This window comes from Semicossyphus pulcher, unplaced genomic scaffold, assembly GCF_022749685.1.
Source record: "Semicossyphus pulcher isolate SPU_LCO1_2020_fin unplaced genomic scaffold, fSemPul1.0.p SCAF_18, whole genome shotgun sequence".
Classification (NCBI taxonomy): Eukaryota; Metazoa; Chordata; class Actinopteri; order Labriformes; family Labridae; genus Semicossyphus; species Semicossyphus pulcher.
In genome coordinates, this window is record NW_027211691.1 from 12,548,564 (window position 1) to 12,568,593 (window position 20,030).

General features: G+C 41.4%; 1 protein-coding gene across 1 annotated transcript in view; it reads right to left on the bottom strand.

Moving 5' to 3' along the window:
* The window catches only part of ctnnd2a (catenin (cadherin-associated protein), delta 2a), a 287,463-nt gene that overhangs the window by 37,381 nt on the left and 230,052 nt on the right, over window positions 1-20,030 (bottom strand). The window contains exons 17-20 of the mRNA XM_069666943.1: window positions 18,853-18,970; window positions 14,279-14,461; window positions 10,271-10,444; window positions 6,648-6,798 (exon numbers count right to left, since the gene is read on the bottom strand). Of these exons, the coding sequence (XP_069523044.1) occupies window positions 6,648-6,798; window positions 10,271-10,444; window positions 14,279-14,461; window positions 18,853-18,970 (626 nt within the window). The remainder of the gene's footprint in view (window positions 1-6,647; window positions 6,799-10,270; window positions 10,445-14,278; window positions 14,462-18,852; window positions 18,971-20,030) is intronic.

Below are 20,030 nucleotides of genomic sequence, written 5' to 3' on the forward strand. Positions count from 1 at the left end.
TCAAACAGAACCGAGGAGCTTCTGCATCTACTACACAGGAGAACATCTCGGTCAAACTTGGGCGTGCAACAAGACAAGCGCCCCCTGATCCTCATTAAAGAGGTGTTCTTGAGCCACCTTCAAGCAAAGCGCGGAGAACTTTGATGTGTGATGTTTGGGGTCTTTTCTGCAGTCCAAACGCATGCAGACTGCCAGCAAACTTAGTATTTACAAGCTGACTGGTTATATTTGATGTTTTATTTACACTCTACCTGCATCAAGCTCAAATATTTCTGTGATTCTTCATTGATTATGTGCACATCATAAATATGATGCTTAAACTCAATGCTTTGATTTCCTAATCATTGATTTGAGGATGATATAATAAATGCAATTAAAAATGATTAAAAGAATTGAGTCACTTAACTAGCCTGCTTTTAAAAAGTATAACTTTTTTGAAGTGCGACTTAAAAAGTTTCTATGAATCAAATATTGAATGCAATCCCCAGTATAGGACCTCATATGAGGAATCCATGTTTGGAATTTAAATGATATCCTTACTGCAAGATTCAGAGACTCAATTAGATGGAGCAGTTGGAGGCCGTCACTCCGTACAAAAATCATTAAATGAATTCATTAAATGTCTTAAATTAATACAGTTTTTTGCATGAATCACTGTTTCATTAAACACTAACTTTGGTTTGGATTTGGTTGCACGCACAGCATGTGTTTCTGGGAATCTTTAGTCGATGGCTGCTGTTTTTGGAAAAAAAAAAAAGATATATTTTTGGCATCATGTGCTGCTCCCAATTCATGTGTGTCAAATTACCATCTGTAAGTAAAAGGGGAAGAATCGTGCTGACAGACGCTGTAGCAGTGAATGAGACTCATTCATTGCCACGCTGGCGTACAGTATATTATGCAAATCAAAAACTACGAAGGAGGTTAAATCAAGAGAGACAAAAACATTGACAGATGAGAAGAATGATTGCCACATTACAGAGTTATTGGAATATAAGCATACATATGAGGTAAGGTCTTCAGCTGCCACTGATCCTCTGTTCTCTCTCTCTCTCGCCTGACCTGGTCTCTCTCTGCTCCTTCCCTCTCTAGCCTTGTGCCTGTCTTGCTTGTCTTGCTGCCATCCAATCATACAGTGCTTTCCAGAGGATTTGACACTCTGAGGTTATTGTGTGCGAAAATGATTCTCATCTCCGCTCACTCTGCTGAGCTCTCATGCAAACTACCATTCCCCCACGGTGATGCTGCCAAACTCACCGGCACTAACAGCTTCTGACACGCCATCGCACGAGCTCTAAGAGTCGAAGATTTGGTTTTTGCTTTTGAGAAAGAGGTGATTTCCTCTAGATTTGCCACGCAACAAGATAATATAATTAGTCGCCACTTTTATCTGACAAAAACCTCAAACCTGCTTTGTGAAATCGCTTTGTCGCTTTGGGTTAAACCGTTGTTTTGCAGAGGTGCACGACGTAAAGATAAAGGTGTTTGACTCGGAGGTTAGAGTCACTGTGATGAATAAAGCTTGCGAACATGGGCCAAATGGGGCCTGTCTTTTAGGGGTGCCTGGACTCTACTTCTTTTCTGTCAACACGCATCAACTCACACTTAGCCAAGAGCAAAGACTCAACCCTGAGTGATCCCTCTCACTATTATCCTTCTCTCTCCATTTCTCCCTGCATCTCTGAGACTTTCTGTCTCTCTGTGTCACTCTGTGTCATTAGCTCTGACTCCCTCTTTTGATAACATTTGCCATTTGGCAGTTTAACATTTTGGAGCAGAAGTCGATTTGAGAACTGAATTTTTGTCAAATGATCAAGCAAATTGCATTATGCAATTGTAATTGTAGAGGAGGTTCATTGCAGCTGCAGTGCAATGCAACTGCTTTTAGATCATGACTTTTGTGTGTAGTTCGGTAAAAGCACAACAGTCGTTTCACATGAAACTTGTGCTGTCGGCTCTCAAGTTTATACACACTTGTTTGCTTACATGGGACTGCTCAGTTGAGGTGTTTTCTGTCTGCCAGAGAGGGTAGGCGAAGCTAAGCTGCTGCTTTTCCGGTCTCTGCAAGTGTTCAAAAATAAGTGAAAATCTGAAGGAAAAAAAAACAAATTCGATGCTTAGATGAAGGCAAACAGTCTAAAAAGAAAAGCGACCGCCAGCGAGGAAAATCAAGAGTTACAACCGGAGCCAACCGTGGACGTCATACATGCAACACATAGACCGTATAAAAAAATGGACTACATGACAGCTCCCTAAAAGTGAAGCCAAAACATCTCTATCATCCCCTGCTGACTGGCTGCAGTATAGGTCATGAAGCCCGCCTCCTCCATATTTACAGATGGGACATGAGTCAAACTATAAAATCTAAATACAAATCAAAGAAATTTTTCTCAAACATTATCAGCGTTTCTGTCATTATAGTTAGTTCTTATCATGTTGATTTACGTTCAAGTGTTCATTTTTCTGACAAGTTTATTTTTAATTAGTTATTTAATGCTGTAAAAAGGATGATTGACAGCTCTGTTGACAAATACTGTTAGATGTTCTGCTATTAAATGTGCCAACGTGCGGGATCCTTGCTGTATTTCTTTGGTAATTTAAGTGTGTGTTTTGGTTAGCGGAAGTGGCTACAGCGGCTCCACCCGCCAATCTCTACTGCGCAACTCTGGCTCCAAATAACATCACCATCGCAAGGTGGCAGCGGCCATCACAGAGGCTATTTTGGCATCAATTCCATACAATGAGAGTAGATGAAGACGCGTCATCCATCTATATATACAGTCTCTGATGCAACACTGTCTGGATATCTGAGAAGTGTGCTCCCGCAATCACTGTTTATCGCTATAGGTGAGATCTTCAAGATTATAACTTTAATCCAACTGGTTTTAAAGGATTGAAGCAAAAACCTTCCCGTGTAACTTTAAATTAGTAGTTACATTTGACCTTTTACAATTATTAATAATGTAACTACATGGGAGTCAAAAAGGCTTTCTAAAAATGATTGCTTTCCTACCCACATGTTTTTAGTTCTGCCAGCACAGGTCACAGGAGGAGGACAATCTGAATCTCTCTATTTCTTTATTTGGCTCCATCATCCTGTCTCTTAAATCTCAGAAAAAAACACTGGGAGCTCTAATCACATGCAGGGTTTTAACCATGTTATCCTGCAACTGAATGAGTCAAGTGTGTATTCAGATGAAAATGCCAAACGCATTTGAATTGATTTTCCCTCTAAATTTGCAAGTAATTACATTATTTAATCAGCCTGTGTGTTTTTGGCTTTTTCTCTATGAAGCACACATTCATTACAGCTTCTTCCTCTCCCTCCATAACTGTCTTTATCTCTGCTGCAGAAGCTAATGGCTGTTTAAGACTAAAAGGAAAAACTGACCAATTATCTCTTACATTTTAATCAATTAGAGAACATTTGACGTATTTCCTGAGCAAAACATACTCTTCACATTGTAAAAGGTCAAATGGAGGAAATGACTAAATGTGTCAGTGTGTGGACTGTTTTTTATTGAAATATTCAAATGAAACATTTATTTTGTGAGAGCAAATGGCTCAGTCAGACTTAATGCAAATGTGGTTAAAGCAGCATTTTGACTGAGGAATACCACAAGATTCTGGTAAAACCAATAATACAGTATTACACATTACTGGTTTATAGCATAGAAATGTGCATTTAAACTATTTCTGCCTCTTATGTAGGGCTGCTTCGAAGCTTCAATTGTTGCCATGATAATCGCCCGCAAAAATCAGTGTTCACATTTATTTTCCCTTTTTAACCTCTCCAAAATGAGAACTGGCCCAGTGAATAAGAATTAGCTTTTTGAAATAACAACGCAACATTAATCATTCTAGTGACTTTTTAACAAACCAATAGACTATATCTAAGTAAGCCACTGAGGTGTGGACGGCTGAACAAGTTTCAGACGCGTGTTCTGGAATGATAATTTATCCATGTCCGTGCTCTGCTCATCTTTCGATTCTGTAATCCATTTATTCACCTTCCTCTGGAGGCATTCAAGCAAGTTCATCAATGCAGATTTCAATGTCCATTATATCAGAATCAGAATCAGCTGTATTAGCCAAGTATGTGGGCACATACAAGGAATTGACTCCGGGTTTACTTTGCTCTCTATGTACAGGCACACATGCTAAACAGACATACTAAACCTAAAAACAAGGACATGTTAGACAAGGTAACACAGGCACTTAGACACTAAAAACTAAATCTAAAACTACTGTATACAGACATGGACAGGAGACAATAGTGCAATGGTGCAATAGAGAGTGCAAAGGTGTTTGTTGTTGGTGATTGTTATGTACAAGTGGTAGAAGGTTGTAGTAATCACCGGGGGATTACCTATATGCACTCTTATACAAGATGCTCCACCTGGAGTTTGATATTGGAACAGTATAATAATACACAGTCACCGTATTAAACATAAAACCCACAAAACCAAGAAATGGAGCTCCTCCTGTCCATGGATGATGATGGAGAAGCATCCTACGGAGAAGCGACTGACACTACAAAGATAGAACCGGAGTCAAAAACGGGTTTCGGCCCTCTTGAGTGGTGGAAACAAATGTGGACCATTATCACCAGTATTTTTTCAAAATCTGGATTGAGTGTAAGGAAATCAAGAAATCGAATGATTGCTGCCGAAGCTTCAAAGCACAAAAAAGGTATTCTACATTTCCTTTATCAAAAGCACAAATCCTCATGCTTGTCATATAGGGGTTTTGATTTTAAACTGACACTGTCTGGTATCACTGATATTAAGACAACCTAAAGTAAAAAGCCACAGAGAGATGAAAGGGGAGAGGGAATACATGCAAAGGTCCTGGCCCATCTTTAAGGAAAATAAATGTACCTATAAAGGTTTCTACACCAGATAACTTTTATATTTAACTGATTGGTAACAGAAAAGCATCTTTAGAAGGAAAAACAAACACAGGTAAAAATAAACCTTAGAACTCATCCTGATAAGAGTCTCAGTGAGAAGGCTCAAACTATCCTGTAATCTGCAGCTCTGGGCAGCCAGGCCATCACATTATGAGCGTGCTGAGCTTTGCCGCCGGCATGCCTCGTGTTCTTACAACACTCTGGAAAACCCAGGGAGGCTCCACAAGCCCCTTGCGCGAGACTGAGGGGAGCGTGGTTGCTATAGAAACCACCGAGCCCACCAGGAAGCCGAGATAATCAGAGACACCACAGATAGAGAGGGGTGATGTCACACACGCACATACTGTACACACACGAATATACAATCACAGCAGCGCACGTACGGTGTGGGTTTCTGCAGACGAGAGGACGCTTCACACATAACCACAAAAGTGTTTATATGAGTCAGGATAACTGGTGATCCCTCGTCCCTAGATGTGTTGATGCTGCCAGTCTGTTAGCCCGACTGAGGCTCACTCATTACCACAGTGTGCTTTTCAAAGCCCAGTGCAAGCCTTTGATTTGATCTTCTCTCCTGCTACAGTATCTCTCTCCCACTCTGTTTCTTCAAACTTTCTCTCTCGAATACATATTAACTTCTATTTATTTCTCCCTGCACGATCTTCTCTTATAAGCCTTATTTTTTAAAAATACAACACACCCTGGGCTTAGTTAATAAAATTCTTAGGTAAAATGACAATAGTTCAAATAAACAAAGGAAACTAAATAAAAACCATGGTGAGTGGTCCTAGTTTGAGATTATTAATTAACAGCGTCAATCAACAATTACACAGCAACGGCAAACTTGACGGGACAAGCCCTCATACGATGTTACTGCTAAAAGGCAGAGGTGACTACAGGCTGGAATTAGTATTACATTACATCTAATTGGAGCAAGTGGCTACAGGCTTTTTACCCTCGTGTTACATCACTTGAACACAAGCTCTTGACTTGCGTATTCTAATTGAGGCTATTAAAATTGGCTTCAGGTTGCTCTTCACAAACAAACAACACAGACTGCAGCTAAGCAGAACAGTGCAGGATTGCAGGTTTATGGGGCTTCACAGAGATTAAAACCATCAGTGATCACTTCCGCCTGGATCCCACAGGATCCTTGTCCGGCGCGTTCAGTCTGGGCCGTGGTTCTGGTCCGTCAGACGGCGCGAGTCCTCTCCCACGGGAGGCGTTTCTGGTCTGCAGCGCAGCGGAGCGCTGGCCCAAGCAGCTGGATTCACGAGATCACAAGATCGCGCGAGATTTGCAAAATCATGCGATAACATCAATGTTAAGCAGAGCAACACACAAGCAGTTCAGTTTGTGGCTCCGAGGTTAATTATCTTCTCTGGATATCATTCACGATTTTTGTGCTTCTACCATGGCTGAGTTCACTTCTTAATTAAGTTTTCTTTTTCCAATATTTCAGTGTGTTGATGTTATAAAAACTGTACATGGTGTTTTATTTTGAAACGACCGGATGTACTATGCTATTTTCGTGTCTGACTTCCTGTTTGGAACGCTCTGCTCTGCTCAGCTTGATGCGTGCTTGAAGCAGCCTCCATCAAAAATAGACTCTGGGCGTATCTTTAGCGGAGCAGAGCGGAGAGACGCTTGTGGGACGCGCCTGAGACAGATCCTGTGGAATTTAGGCTTCCCACCACCTGATAGAATCTCTTGGGAACGTTTTATCAGTACTCACCGATGAGCTCTTTGTTCCTGATGTCCAAGGCCATATTTCTGAGAGCGGTGGCCACGGCACACACCACCTTGTCGTTGTCTATCCTCAGTAACTCGACGAGGATGGGAAGGCCTTTCTCCTTACGCACAGCGGCCCGGATGTACACCGACCACTGACAGGGAGAAAGCAGGGAGAAAAACGTGAATCTACAAAAGAAAAACACAATTTCACAGTGCATTTGTGGTGCAATGATATTTTGGCAGATGTAGGGCAATATTTTTTTAAGACTTGGAATCGAAGAAAGTGTCAGTTTATGCAACCTCTAATTACTGTCTTATATTTGCCCATCAATTTTAACAGTTGCAATTACAATCTGAATGAGATAATGGGGATGCATGACATCCACTTATGCAATTGACATCAACACGGCGGGGCAAACAAAACACGGGTCATAGCAGTAACACCAAAGCTATCCTCCTTACTTGCTCGTGCCACAATGCTTATTTTGATCCCTTTACTATGGACACATTGTGCTCAAGTCTGTGCATTGTGACGGCATTGTTTTTTCTCAATGCATTTTCATTCTTTCACTGGCTTATTGGCATCACACTGACTGTTTTCTTATCCTTTTTTATGACCAGACACAGACTGTAAATAAAGAGGTTGCAGTAGAAAAATTGGAAAAGAGAGACAGGGAAACCACAGCGGGCGAGGTCGAGAGGAAGATGTTATATTCAGGGGCAATATGAGAGCGGCTGAGGCATTACACTGACTCAGTAGTGATATGCTGTAAGAGGAGAGAATTATATGAACCAGAGAGAAGAGTTTTGAGCTTGGAGACCACTCTATCCTCCCTCAATAACTATCAAGGTATGCTTAAATGGACCACTCGACCCTAAACGGCTAAAGTGGTGCTGCCTTTTGGGTCGACTGTAGAAGACCGGGGATGTGCTTAACGGCAACCAAGAATAGATATTAGTAAGTGGAGTGTGAAGCTTAAAGTTTCTTTCAGACAAATATTCTTCTTTTCCAGGGAATGTTAAGGATATAACTATCGCTGTACCCGAATTAGATGTCTTTGAATGGAATCGGATTTGGCTGTTCAATGCGAAGATTCGACTATTTGTTCCTATTTCTTTCATATAGCAGAGTTTGGGGGGGACTCTGATTAAATATATTACAGCCTCAGACCCTGTGAATATACAAGGAGCCTCATTCACCTTCATTAGGCTTTAAAAAACATCATATAATAAAACTGTGATGCAGACTCGCGGCGCTGAGAGTGGGAGAGCACAAGCACGGAGGGAGGGGGGGAGCGGTTGATCAGCGGACTGAAGTGATGACGTGATATACAACTTAGTTTGATCATGAAGCCTGATGCTCATCTACAGCTCTAACACATTAACATTATTTAACATCTTTGTCAGTATAAACTATGATGAACTGATCGCAGGTTACAGCTCCTGCTCCTGTCATTCACAGCATGTGGAGACGTAGTTTATACTTTATAGTAACTGTGCGTGGAAATCCGGACAGTTCGTGACCTTATTGAGCCATACAGAGCATGAGAAACACAGATCTGTGTTATATCTGCTTGTCTCCTCACGTCTGTGGTAATCCTGATTTTGCCGTCGATTACCATGGCAACGACTGAAGCTTTGAAGCTTTTGGGTCAGCCCTACATATAACGCAGATTTTCTTTCTCTAAAATGTCCAAAAAAACAAAACGGGAAATCTCCCCTTGAAGGGAGATGTAGTCATGTCTTAACCAAGAGTGTACACACTGTAGACTCTGACAGCAGTACCCCAAACACGTTGTCAAAAAGCGGTAACTGCTCAAAGTGAGGAGAGGGAGCTCACTTGGAGGACACACTACAAAGCACCCACACACACACACACACACACACTCACATGTAGTACGGTCCCGAAATAGAAAATTTGATTTCCTGAAAACCACCTGCCACCATCGCTTCCTCCTTCTCTCTCATCATTCTATAGCGTGCTCTTACATCACCCCCTTGCTGTGCCTCTCTCTCCGTCCTCACCACCGCGTGCTTCCCTCTTGGTCACTCTCTCTTAAGTTAACGTTTTCAGCAAAAGAAACGTAACCTTTTTACAGAGCATTTTATGACCACATAAATATTTCCATCAACACTCCCAGACACCTTACTTACAAAAATCAATCCCTGATGCAGTTTTATGATTCCAAGTTCACCCCAAGGTTAAGCCAGCACACTTCCTCCCTTATACATAACCTTCAAAGCCAAAGCAGCCCTCGCCAATACTCTCCAATATAACTGCATGACTCACACGTAATTACCATCTAGCTGCTTCCATCAGTCAGCTGCTGTTGAACCCTGGCTCTGCTCCCTGGTGTGTTCAGGCTTGGAGCCTTTACATTATTACAGTTATTGCATTGCCACTGAACAGTGTTATATACTATATAACACAGAAAAACATTGTTTGTGCTCAAAATGGTTCAAATTCTGAGGGATGGTGTAGTGAGCAAATATAACATTATTCCAACTGAATGTGTCTGTGGGTTGTTTATCTTCTGCAGTGTGGCATTTACTGCAACCAAATCAGCCTTTGAATTTTAATAAAGACTGAACTTTAAGCAGATGTTCAGGGTTTAAAAAACAGTTTGTTTACACACAGCCAAACTGCTTTACTAGCCTTTGTCTGTTAACCCTTTGTTAACATTTCAATGGATCTTTGCCTGACGTGAAAACACAATTTGTACTCAGCAATGCCATATGGATTCTGATTAACATTTACTTAGCCACAGTACATACCATATAATTCAGTGTATAAGATGCACAGTTAATACACTTTTTTTCAACTAAAAAGTGGGCTGTGTCCTATATACCGGTGCGAGTGCATCCAGTATACCAGTATAAAATGCAGAGAGAGGTATGTTATTGTCTTACAGTATTTTACCCTACCCTACCACTACCTATCTGGTTGTGAAGTGGTGACGTCACATATCTGCTGTTTCCCAACCCAAGCCGCTACAACGACTCCTATTTACAATATGTCGCAGTGCTGCTTAAATCAGCAAGGAAAACTAACTTGATTGTTGCTGGATTTTACGGTATATATGAAATGATATGTCTTTTCACTAAACAGCTGACCAAACAGCACCAAAAATGGCTTTATGTTCTGGTGTAAATCTCTTTAAATGTCAATAGAGGGTCTACTAATGTTACAGAGGCAGCGGACTTCTCAGGCTGGCTACATGTAACTGTGTGCGTGCAGCGCAGTTTCTAAAAATGACTCAACAGAAAGGCAGCTTTCACTTGGACACGCACATTTATGTAGACCGACACACACAGAGCAGTTTGTCCACGTGCCTATTTGAATAAATTGCTGCACTTCTGAGTTAGCACAAGCTCTTGAGAATCCTTACCTTTCAGACTAATTGGGAATAAAATGCTTTTAAACACACATTGACATTTTAAGTTCTCAGTGCATACCTGATTTAACCTGCATCACAGTATACAGCCTAAAACACCTGCCTGAATGTGTTTTACAGTGTATTTACATAATTGTACACCTGGGCTCCTATAATATGTACGTGTCACAAAGAAGCTGCAATTGAGGAATTAGGAAGGCGTTTGTGAAGTTTTTAACCTAGCGGTTACCTTCCAGCTGCCTGCAGCCAGGTTCTGCAGAGCTCCGGCTGCTCCCTCCAGCGTGTCGGGATTGGAGCATTCAGACAGCAGGGTGAGGTAGGGCTTGACGATGGTGGGGTGCCACAGCATCTGAACCCCTTTGGGAGGCTCTGCCGTGTCTGGAAAGGGGCCCACGCCGTCCCACTGTGAAAGATTGGAGACAGAACAGTACACTTTCTTTTGACTTGAATCAATTGAAATATCATTGTGCTGTGGAGATAAGCTATAACAAGAATTTAAGGGATGCTAAATAACACTAAAACCCCTCAGCATCGAGTCTTTAAAAGAGAACACGGTTCATTTAGTTAACTTCTCTTCTCATTAGCTGATTCCAAACCTTCAATATTTATGATAGAAAGATATCTGTGGATGATTACTCCCTGACCTTTTAAAAAGTCTAAGAGACACTGAGTAGATCACTCCCTGTCACCCCCGTACATAAGAGAGAATGGTGATGGAGGAAAAAGGTGGGCAAGGGCATCAAAAGAAAAGAGCTTCCTGTGAAAAGAGTCTATGAGTGAATATTTCACTCCTACATTTGCTTTGAGAAATAAAGCCAAAGCTCCACAGCTCTTTTCCTCTTTAACTCCACCCTCCTCCTCTACAATGGAATCCCTTGATGTTTGAACCTCTTTGCTGAGTGACATGCCCACACCTCTTTAATGTAGGCATGAACCCACAGCTATCTTTCTTTCCCTCGCTCCACTTTCATTCCTATTTCTTCACTCTCTTGTCTCTCCAGCTTGTCATTAATTTGTGTCCCCCCTTTCTCTCCTGTTGATTCTTTCTCGCTACATCTCTCTGTTGATTTCCCTTCTGCTTTATTTCTCGCCTCTCTCTCTCTCCTTATTTTCTTATTCTATCCCCATCCTTCTCTCTCTCTCCAGTTTTCAGTTTTTCCTCTCCCTATCGACCTGCTCGGTTTCGCACTGCTGCTTCCCCTCCTCCCCTTGTCTCAAGGTAAACTAGGCTAGAGTGTGTCTTGAGAGAGATGCTATGTGTGTGCGTGTGCATGCATGTTTTTATCTATACATAGATTCTCTGCTCATAAAATCAAAGATGTCTTATATTTTGAAGTATGTAGAGGAACCACAAAAAGAGGTCTTTCCCAGTAGAGTACTTTCTGATGCCTACAAAAGAGAGACATCCTATATACTTATTATTTATGTATAATGTTAATTTGTGTAGCAACAGTTCTCTAAAGATGACGCATATCAAACATTTTCAAAGGTCTCTTTAACTGATACATAAATTATATTGTGTTTATGGAGTTCCTGCATAGTTAAAGTAATAATCTTGAAGATTTTCATTTACATCAATGTTAAGTCACTATCTATCACCGAATGGTGATTGAACCTATGGCCCACTGATGAAAGCCTTTGCGTGTGCAGTATTACAGACTGGGTGTCTAGTGTGACTTTCACAGAAAAAATCCCAAGCGGTGCCCAGTTAGTGACGCGTTCTCCATCACCCAGCAGTGGTTGGTCTGCCAGAGAGGGTAGGCGGAGCTAAGCGGCTGCTTTTCCGGTCTCTGCAAGTTTGGTTAGTAAACAGTAATCTACTATGGCTTAACAAACAAAGAAAAGATGGATGACTACAGATACAACTTCAAAAATAAGAGAAAATCCAAAGAAAAAGAAACAAATTCGACGCTCAGATGAAGGCAAACAGTCTAAAAAGGAAAGCGACCGTCAGCGAGGAAAATCAAGAGTTACAACCGGAGCCAACCGTGGACATGAGACACTGTCTGAATATCTAGGAAGTGTGCTCCTGCAATTACCTTTTTTTTAACCTTTCATCAAATGAGAAAACACTTGGCCACTTTCCAATGGTTCTAGGTCAAAAAGGAAATGTTATAGAGTTCACCTTTAAAACAAATTATAAAAACGCTGTATTTTAACTTTTGTTGCCTCAATAATTTTCTTAAAACAGCTGACATTCAGCTGTTTTAAGAAAATTATTGAGGCAGGGATATGTAGAATATGCCCGTCATGAAAACTCTGTGTGTGTGAGTGTCTGTGTGTGTGTGTGCGTGCGTTTGTGTGTGTTCCAGGAGTCCATTAGAAGTGTTAAGGTCTAGTTCAGGCTCCCATGCTGCTCCTTGGCCTTGCTGTCTGAACCTCTAATAAATGATTAAGGAGACTACATTACGGTCTAACTGCCTGTGTCTTCCTTCCTCACGCAGTCTCTCTATCTAACTCTCTCTCTGCCTCGTTTCTTCCCAACATCATTTTTCTGTCTCTTTCTCTCGCTACCAAAGTCTCTTGGCTCCTACCCCTCTCTTTCAAACTCTGTGTGCCTTTCTGGTTCTTACTAACTACAAGCACTCACTCTAATACTTGTAGCAAAGTGTATACCATTGGGTTCTTTCTACTTGGCCCTGTCTGCATCCAGCTCTGCCCGCCTTACTGCCTATCCCACAGCATGAACTGAAAAGACTTTAAACAGTAAACACTAACATATGCATATTCTCGAGCCATCCAGGTTCTGGGATTCAGTTTGGCTATTTTAATATGTATTAATTATTCTCTCTCCCTTTCCCTTCTCTCTCAGTCTGTGCAAATGGACTGTTTCCATGTGCATCACGTGTTTCAGTTAGATACACAATGCCCATTAGAAATACTGAAAAAGACAGAAGTGTGTTGCATTAGTCTGGGGCGCCAACGGCCAAAAATGTCTAAAATGACAATAAAATGTAGCTCTGGGTCTGGTGTTTGGTTCTCAAACACAGATCAAGTTGTTTTGGGTCTGAAGGATGCAAGTACGAGTCCTGTTTGTGTCTTGATTTTGGCCCAAGGATAGATCTATTATACAAGCTAACCCAAGAGTTCTGTAGGCCGGTGTGGGTTACTTTGACTACAAAGGAACACTTGGTGTTATTCATGGAGCGGGGCCGAGCCAGTGCATTTTAAAAGAAGCCGATGCTTTTCAACTCAGCTTGCAGAATAGTCTGTGATCTGCGATTTCCATCCCTGTTTTCCATTGTCTACCACTCATGTCCCTGTTGAAGGCTGCCTCACCATTCACCTGCTTCAACATGAAAGCTGTCTACTTCTCAACCAACCCTTATTTACATATCCTGAGGGGGTCAAATTAAATTAAAAGCCTGAATAAATAAGTGGCACTTCGGGTTACTGATTATTTTAGGTATTAAGTTGATGTGAATATTATACTTTGGCCTTTACATTCACCCAATGTCAAATCCATTGAACACCTATGGGAGATTTTGGACCGGTGTGGCTGGTCGCTCTCCACTGGAATCATAAAAAGACCAAAGGGAATATCTTTGGGGTGAGTGTGTTTTTTTTTCTGTTGAACATCACAAACGTGGAATCAAAGCAAAAGGAGCATTGAAACTATTCTAGTAATCCTGCACAGCCTCTGCTGTTTTCTTAACTTAAGTTAAACACAGATAAGCCATAACATTATGACCACTGACAGATGAAGTAAATAACATTGATTATCTCATTACAATGGCAGTTGGTGGGATATGCTACGTAGCAAGTGAATATTTTGTCCTCGAAGTTGATGTGTTGGAAGCAGGAAAAATGGGCAAGTGTAAGGATGTGAGCGACTTTGACAAGGGCCAAATTGTGATGGCTAGATGACTGGGTCTTGAGGGGTGTTCCCAGTCTGCAGAGGTCAGGACCAACCAAAAGTTGTTCAAGGAAGAAAAACCGGTGGACCATTGACAGGGTCGTGTGCGGCAAAGGCTTGTTGATGCGCGTGGGGAGCGAGGGCTGGCCTGTGTGGTCTGATCTAACAGAAGAGCTACTGTAGCTCAGATTGCTGAAAAAGGTAATGCTGGTTCTGATAGAAAGGTGTCAGAACACACAGAGCATCGCAGCTTGCTGCGTATGTGGCTGCGTAGGGGGGAACCTACACAATATTAGCCAGGTGGTCATAATGTCACGGCTGATCGGTGTATATCACTATTCATACCTTGCCCTCATCATCTCCAATCATCTCTGTCCTCACCTGATCAGCTCCCTTCTTTTTCTTCTTCTTCTTCCCCCAGCAGCCAGAGCTCTCTCCATCGCGTCCGTTGGCGTCACAGAGAAGGCCGTCCAACTCCTCCAACCCTCCCTGCTGGCCGTGGGACGTCTCGGCAGCCAAGCGGTACGACAGGTTCCTCAGGATGCAAACACAGTTCTCTACAGTCTGGAGACAAAGAGTCGGAAGAGACGAGAGATGAAATAATGTAGGAGGAAGAGAAGATGAAACAAGAGCTATAAATGAATTTAGTGAAAAAGTTGAGGTTGGAGATTTTTGTTTGATGCCATTTAATAAAACACATCGCTTGAAAACACAGCACAAACTCAAAGTCATACCATGCTAATAAAAACCGCCTACTCTCACACTTACACTATCGGCCTTCCACCCCCCACCCACCAGCCAGACAGAGGCAGAGAGTGAGAGACGCAGAGAGACGGAGAGAGAAAGGAAAGAAGAAACATAATCTCATAGGTAATACGCTTCTGTGTATTGTTTGCTCTGACTTTGAAATGAGATTAGAAGAAACTCAGGTAAATGAGGAAAAATGACAAGACCAATATATTGCATCACACCCCATTAAACACCAAGTTTAGAGGCAAACTCCCCAGCCGAGGTCCGCGTGACAGTGTACGCTGTCTGTGCTTAGGTGTGTACTTTCACTGAGTGTGTGTGATTGCATAAGCATGTTTGTGTTTGGTATCACTCAGAAAGGGGAGTCATCGAGTCAACAGAGTGGAAACTAACAAAGACAAATCATCAATCTTCTCTCTGTCTGACCGTTGGTTTATGCAAAAACAACTAAGCAGTGTAATTGAACAGCCTCAAGAGATGCAACAAACAAAAACAATGTCTCACTCCAGCGAGCCGCAGTCACGTCTGAAATTCTATTCACGTTATTATAGAATCATGTCGGAGAAGTTACATTTTATTCACAATTTATTTTGACATTTCATATTTCCATCTGTTATTTAATATTTATTCAGTAGCTCGCTGCACAGTGTGAGGACTAAAAAGAGTTGGGTTTTTAAATTGATTCAGTTTACTTTTTGCCTTCATAGGAGGGTCAGAGGTCGGGGTCAGTTACTGAGCAGCAGCCCCAAAGGAGAACTTCTGCTCTTAAAATTATAAAGAGTAAAAGTATCTACAAAACAAGCTCATAGAAGACTTCATCCTTCTTTTTTGCTGAAAGGCTTCGTCTGTTTGACCTTCTGCTTCTTTCTGCATTGTGTTTTTAAAATCTGCTTGTCCGCAATGCTCTGGTGGGACACATACATTGTCTATTTACTAGGGCTGTCAAAGTTAACGCATTAATAATGCGTTAACTTTGACCACTAATTATGTTAACGCGCCATTAACGCACACGCTTTCTATTATTATGACCCTCCGCCCACCCCGTAGTTTGAGAAATCAGGAAGCGGTGCAGCCGCAATGTTGTGGATAGCATGCAGAAACAAACTTTTAAATGGCAAATTCAGCCTCAAAGCCCTGCTAGATGGTTCTCTGGACAAGACAAAAGTTATTTGTATTTCCTGTAGATGCGAACTGAGTTACCATCGGCAGTGTTTCTGCTACATACTTTTTGCTGCGGCGCTGCCACTGCTTCTGTTTTCTGTGAAATTAAAAGACTCCGCTCCAAATGAACGGTCGTTCGCCCGCTCTCCTTGTTGAGGAAGAACACTGAAACAGTGACAGGAGTCACAGGACATCAGGACGCTCTCTGTCCACACACAATCATATGCAGTTCTGTAACGGAATGTAAACACTCCTACTGTGTATCTCCATATGTCCCTATTGTAAATGCATTGACTGTTGCTGTTTATCAAGCTTATAAAAGGTGCAGATGTCATTCGGTAACAATCGATCGTTTTCACTACGTCATTATTATCGTCCCTCGTGCACACGCGGCTCACGTGCTGTGAGAACTGAATTGCGAGAGAAAATATTAAAATTTTGTGACTTAAACAGAATGCTGATGAAGACAGAGACAGACAGAAAGAGGGGGTGGGGCCAGAAGCTATGCAGAGAGCAGAGGTGCAGGTGTGTTTGGGGGACTGAAGCAAAGCAAAGTGATCAGAGTAGTTTGTGAATTAAAAAGTAAATTAAGGTGAAGAAGAGGGTACCATTAAAGGAAGAAATAAGAATCTAGAAAGAGGGTAATCCCGACTGAGTAAGTCTACATGTGAAGTGCTTCTCACAGAAATCATTGATATACGCGATGATTGCCATGTTATGCTTTCAGCATATTTTTTGAGCATGCAGTACCTTTGAGTTTATTCTCTAGAATATTCTGGACAGTATTTGTCATTGTTTTGGAATGTTGCAGTAATAATAAACATACATTTGCATAAAGGACGCATATTTTTCCATTCCCATGTTGATAAGAGGATTAAAAACTTCTCTTTAAGGTGCATTTACAACAGGTAAAAATGTGCGATTAATTTGCGATTAATTACGAGTTAACTATGGACAACCATGCGATTAATCACAATTAAATATTTTAATCGATTGACAGCCCTACAATTTACAGATTCTATATTTAGAATAGTCAGTAATATTGACCAATCACGTATGAGCAGGCTGCAGCGTATGCACAAAAACCATCCGTGTGGACAGCAAAAGCAGGCAGAACGTAAGGTGCCGACAACAATCTGTTCTAGATCTAAAATTCCCCTGATGCTGTGTCACGAAAGCTGCTCAGCGTTTAGATTTCCCGACTTCCTCGAATGCATCAGAAATGATGGATCCGACCTCCATTCAACAAACAAGCTTTTTTTAAAGTTTTCTTCTCCTGTGGAGGACATAGTTCACAGAGCTTCATTTTTACTTAGCAAAGGTAAGACCCGTTAATTAAAGTCAATCACAAGAAAAACGGTTTCTTTTTCTGTAAACAATGCAGCATGCGGAAAAGGAAGTCTCGACTGGAAGTCGTTCATCGCTAACCGCTGGCTATACGCCCAGCATGTTCACTGTTGTCCCCAGAGGCTGTGTCGTTGTCAGACTATAGCCGATAGGATCAAAGATTGTTTACAGACTGACTGTGAACAACTCCTGCATTCAAAACAAGCTTTTAAATATCAACATCGTATAATATGTGAAATTTCAGCATTTTATTGGTTGTGTCTGCATAATGGTGTGCTTCGTGTATCAGGTCTTGCACCATCATTTTAAATAACTGTATCAGTTAAGTTAATTGACTCTTAGCTGTGTGTCAGTACATGCTGTGAAACCCATTTAAATGTCTCTGAAACTTCCTCACATCTGCGCAGTTTCTCACAGAATAATAGCAGCAATCTGTAGATTGTGCTTAATGGGGACAATCGACTATAAAACATAATTGTCACATTAAGTATAGTGAATATTCTTCTGATCTTTTGCAATTCTGTCTGGATGTGTGAACATGAAAGGGAAAACGGAGGCAGCTCAGACTTTCTTGATCAAAAAGCAAATCATGAAGAATCCTTGGGAGTAATGGTGAGGGGAGTTTTAGTGAGAGCACTGAGAGAGATGGAGCTGATTATACGAGTATATGAGCACATAAACTGGCAGATAATCAATTAAAATGTAACTTCAACAACCTCAGCTTGTGTTTCTTAATAGTTTCTTCTTGTTTAGGACACTAATCATAAATATATGCTTTTAAAAATTATCTGCACAAAGTGTTACAACAGTGGAGCTTCTGAGATATCAATTATATCTTGTTTAGTCAAAGAGATCTGTTTCCTAGCAATTATTTTAATGAGCGAGCAGATCAGTCTGACAGCTAAACAGGAAGTAGAACAGACAATGTGAGGAGAAGGTATTCAGGAACAAGCAGGTGTGCAAACTGAAGATGAATAGGCAAGCAGAGTACAAAATGAGCATGTGGCTAATGCGCATTGCTCTTTCAACAGTGACCACTTGCTGTTTCACCTGCCAATCAATCTCAGTTACTGTGGCGACAGCGGTACTTCTCTGGTGACTGCAGTCGGACTGCGAAGAGGGGCGGGCGGTTAAACAGTGATTAAGGATGGCCATTTAGAGAGGCTGGGAGACAAGGAGACCTTGAAGAGTCAGCCATCCACAACACTGTTTATGTAGTATTGACTGGCCCCCCACACACTGTGTCATGAACACACATATAGACTCCACACTAGCATGAACATGTCCTCATGCAGAGAAGCACAATGTGAACATAAACCCCCTCAACCTTGACTATGGGCAGAAAAAAGAGGCATAAAACTTTGAATTTGCAAGGTTTAATTTGCCCTAAATAAAACATGTTGACTAACTGCACGCTCATGGAAAATTATTATTTTTCTTCTTTGTGGCTGCTGGCAGTGAAGAGAGGTTCACCCCTATTGTTGTTTGTTTCTGTCTCTAAGAGACAGAATGTTACACTTTTCTCTACTGCAGCCAAACTTTAAAAATTCACCTGTGCCTTATAAAAATCTTGCAATACAGAGTTTTAATATTTCATACAAAGGATTAGGGTAGGAGTATGAATAAATATATAAAGGTACCATCATGTACATTACATAAAAACAAGTAAAGACGTTCATACACACGCGCGCACACACCTTGCTGTCGATCTCACTGCTTCCCAGAGAGGTCTGGATGACGTAGAGCAGAGCATCTGTCAACCCGTCACACTCCCTCATCCTTCGTCTCGCCTCCTCACCTGCAGAGCTTACATTCCTGCAACACACACACACACACACAAATAACACTGGTCAGAATGAGTGTGTAAAGTGTCTATGTGTTTTGTCAAATAGAAAGAGAAAGACAAATGGAGAAAGAAAGAGAGTTTGTGAGGAGGGAAGATAAGACGGGAAGACAGATGAAAGGGGAAAAAAGGCTGGTAACAAGAGGTGTAGAGAGATAGAGAGAGAGGAAAAGAGAGAGAAGCAGTGAGTGAGAGACGGATACTAGGAAACCTGGCAGCTCACCCTAAACTAAACAATTGAAAAGGGAACATTAAAATTCTGGATACATCTCAATCCATGCCCCGAAGGCTCGCTTCAATCTAAAGCACTTGACTCGCATCCAAAAAAAAAGGAAGCCAAAAAAAAAAGCTGCTTAAGTCAGACAGTCGGTGCCTGAACTTCACAGCCGACACACACAGCAGCGCCGCTTTGATAATTTGAAAATATTGTTGCGTTTATTATTAGCACCTTTGCCAATATGTTGCATAGGAAAATGAATAGAATTTTAATTGAACTGGAGGTACAGGTTGGATCTGTTTGGGTTTCAACATGGAGCTGTCTGTGAAACAGCTACACTCAGTACCAGACGTTGACTCATTTGCCTGAGTCAAGAAAATAAATAGGAAACTGGGGTGTGAAGCACCTGATGCTCCCTTCTCGAGCCGAGTCCATATTTAGCACTGCAGATGACAAAACACACACTTGCAAATAACACTTTCACCCTAATAAATGTGTAAATATAAGTATCAACACATATTTAAAGAACCCAAAATGCTTTACGACTTTGTGTATAAGAAGACATAATGTTGTCAGATGTATTATATAACGATAACATAACATAAGGTCTCAATGTTACACCTTGACCAGAGTGTGTCAACAACTCTACAGGGCTAAATGAAGACACATTAGGATATATCTACATTAATTAGCATACAGTTTACATCAATACAAATTGGATATTTAATTAAGCAATATCACATGAGAGGGAGTGATGTTGTCATGAATATCATCATGGCTGTGATTCGGTTGTAGCCACGAGGCCGCAGGTAATC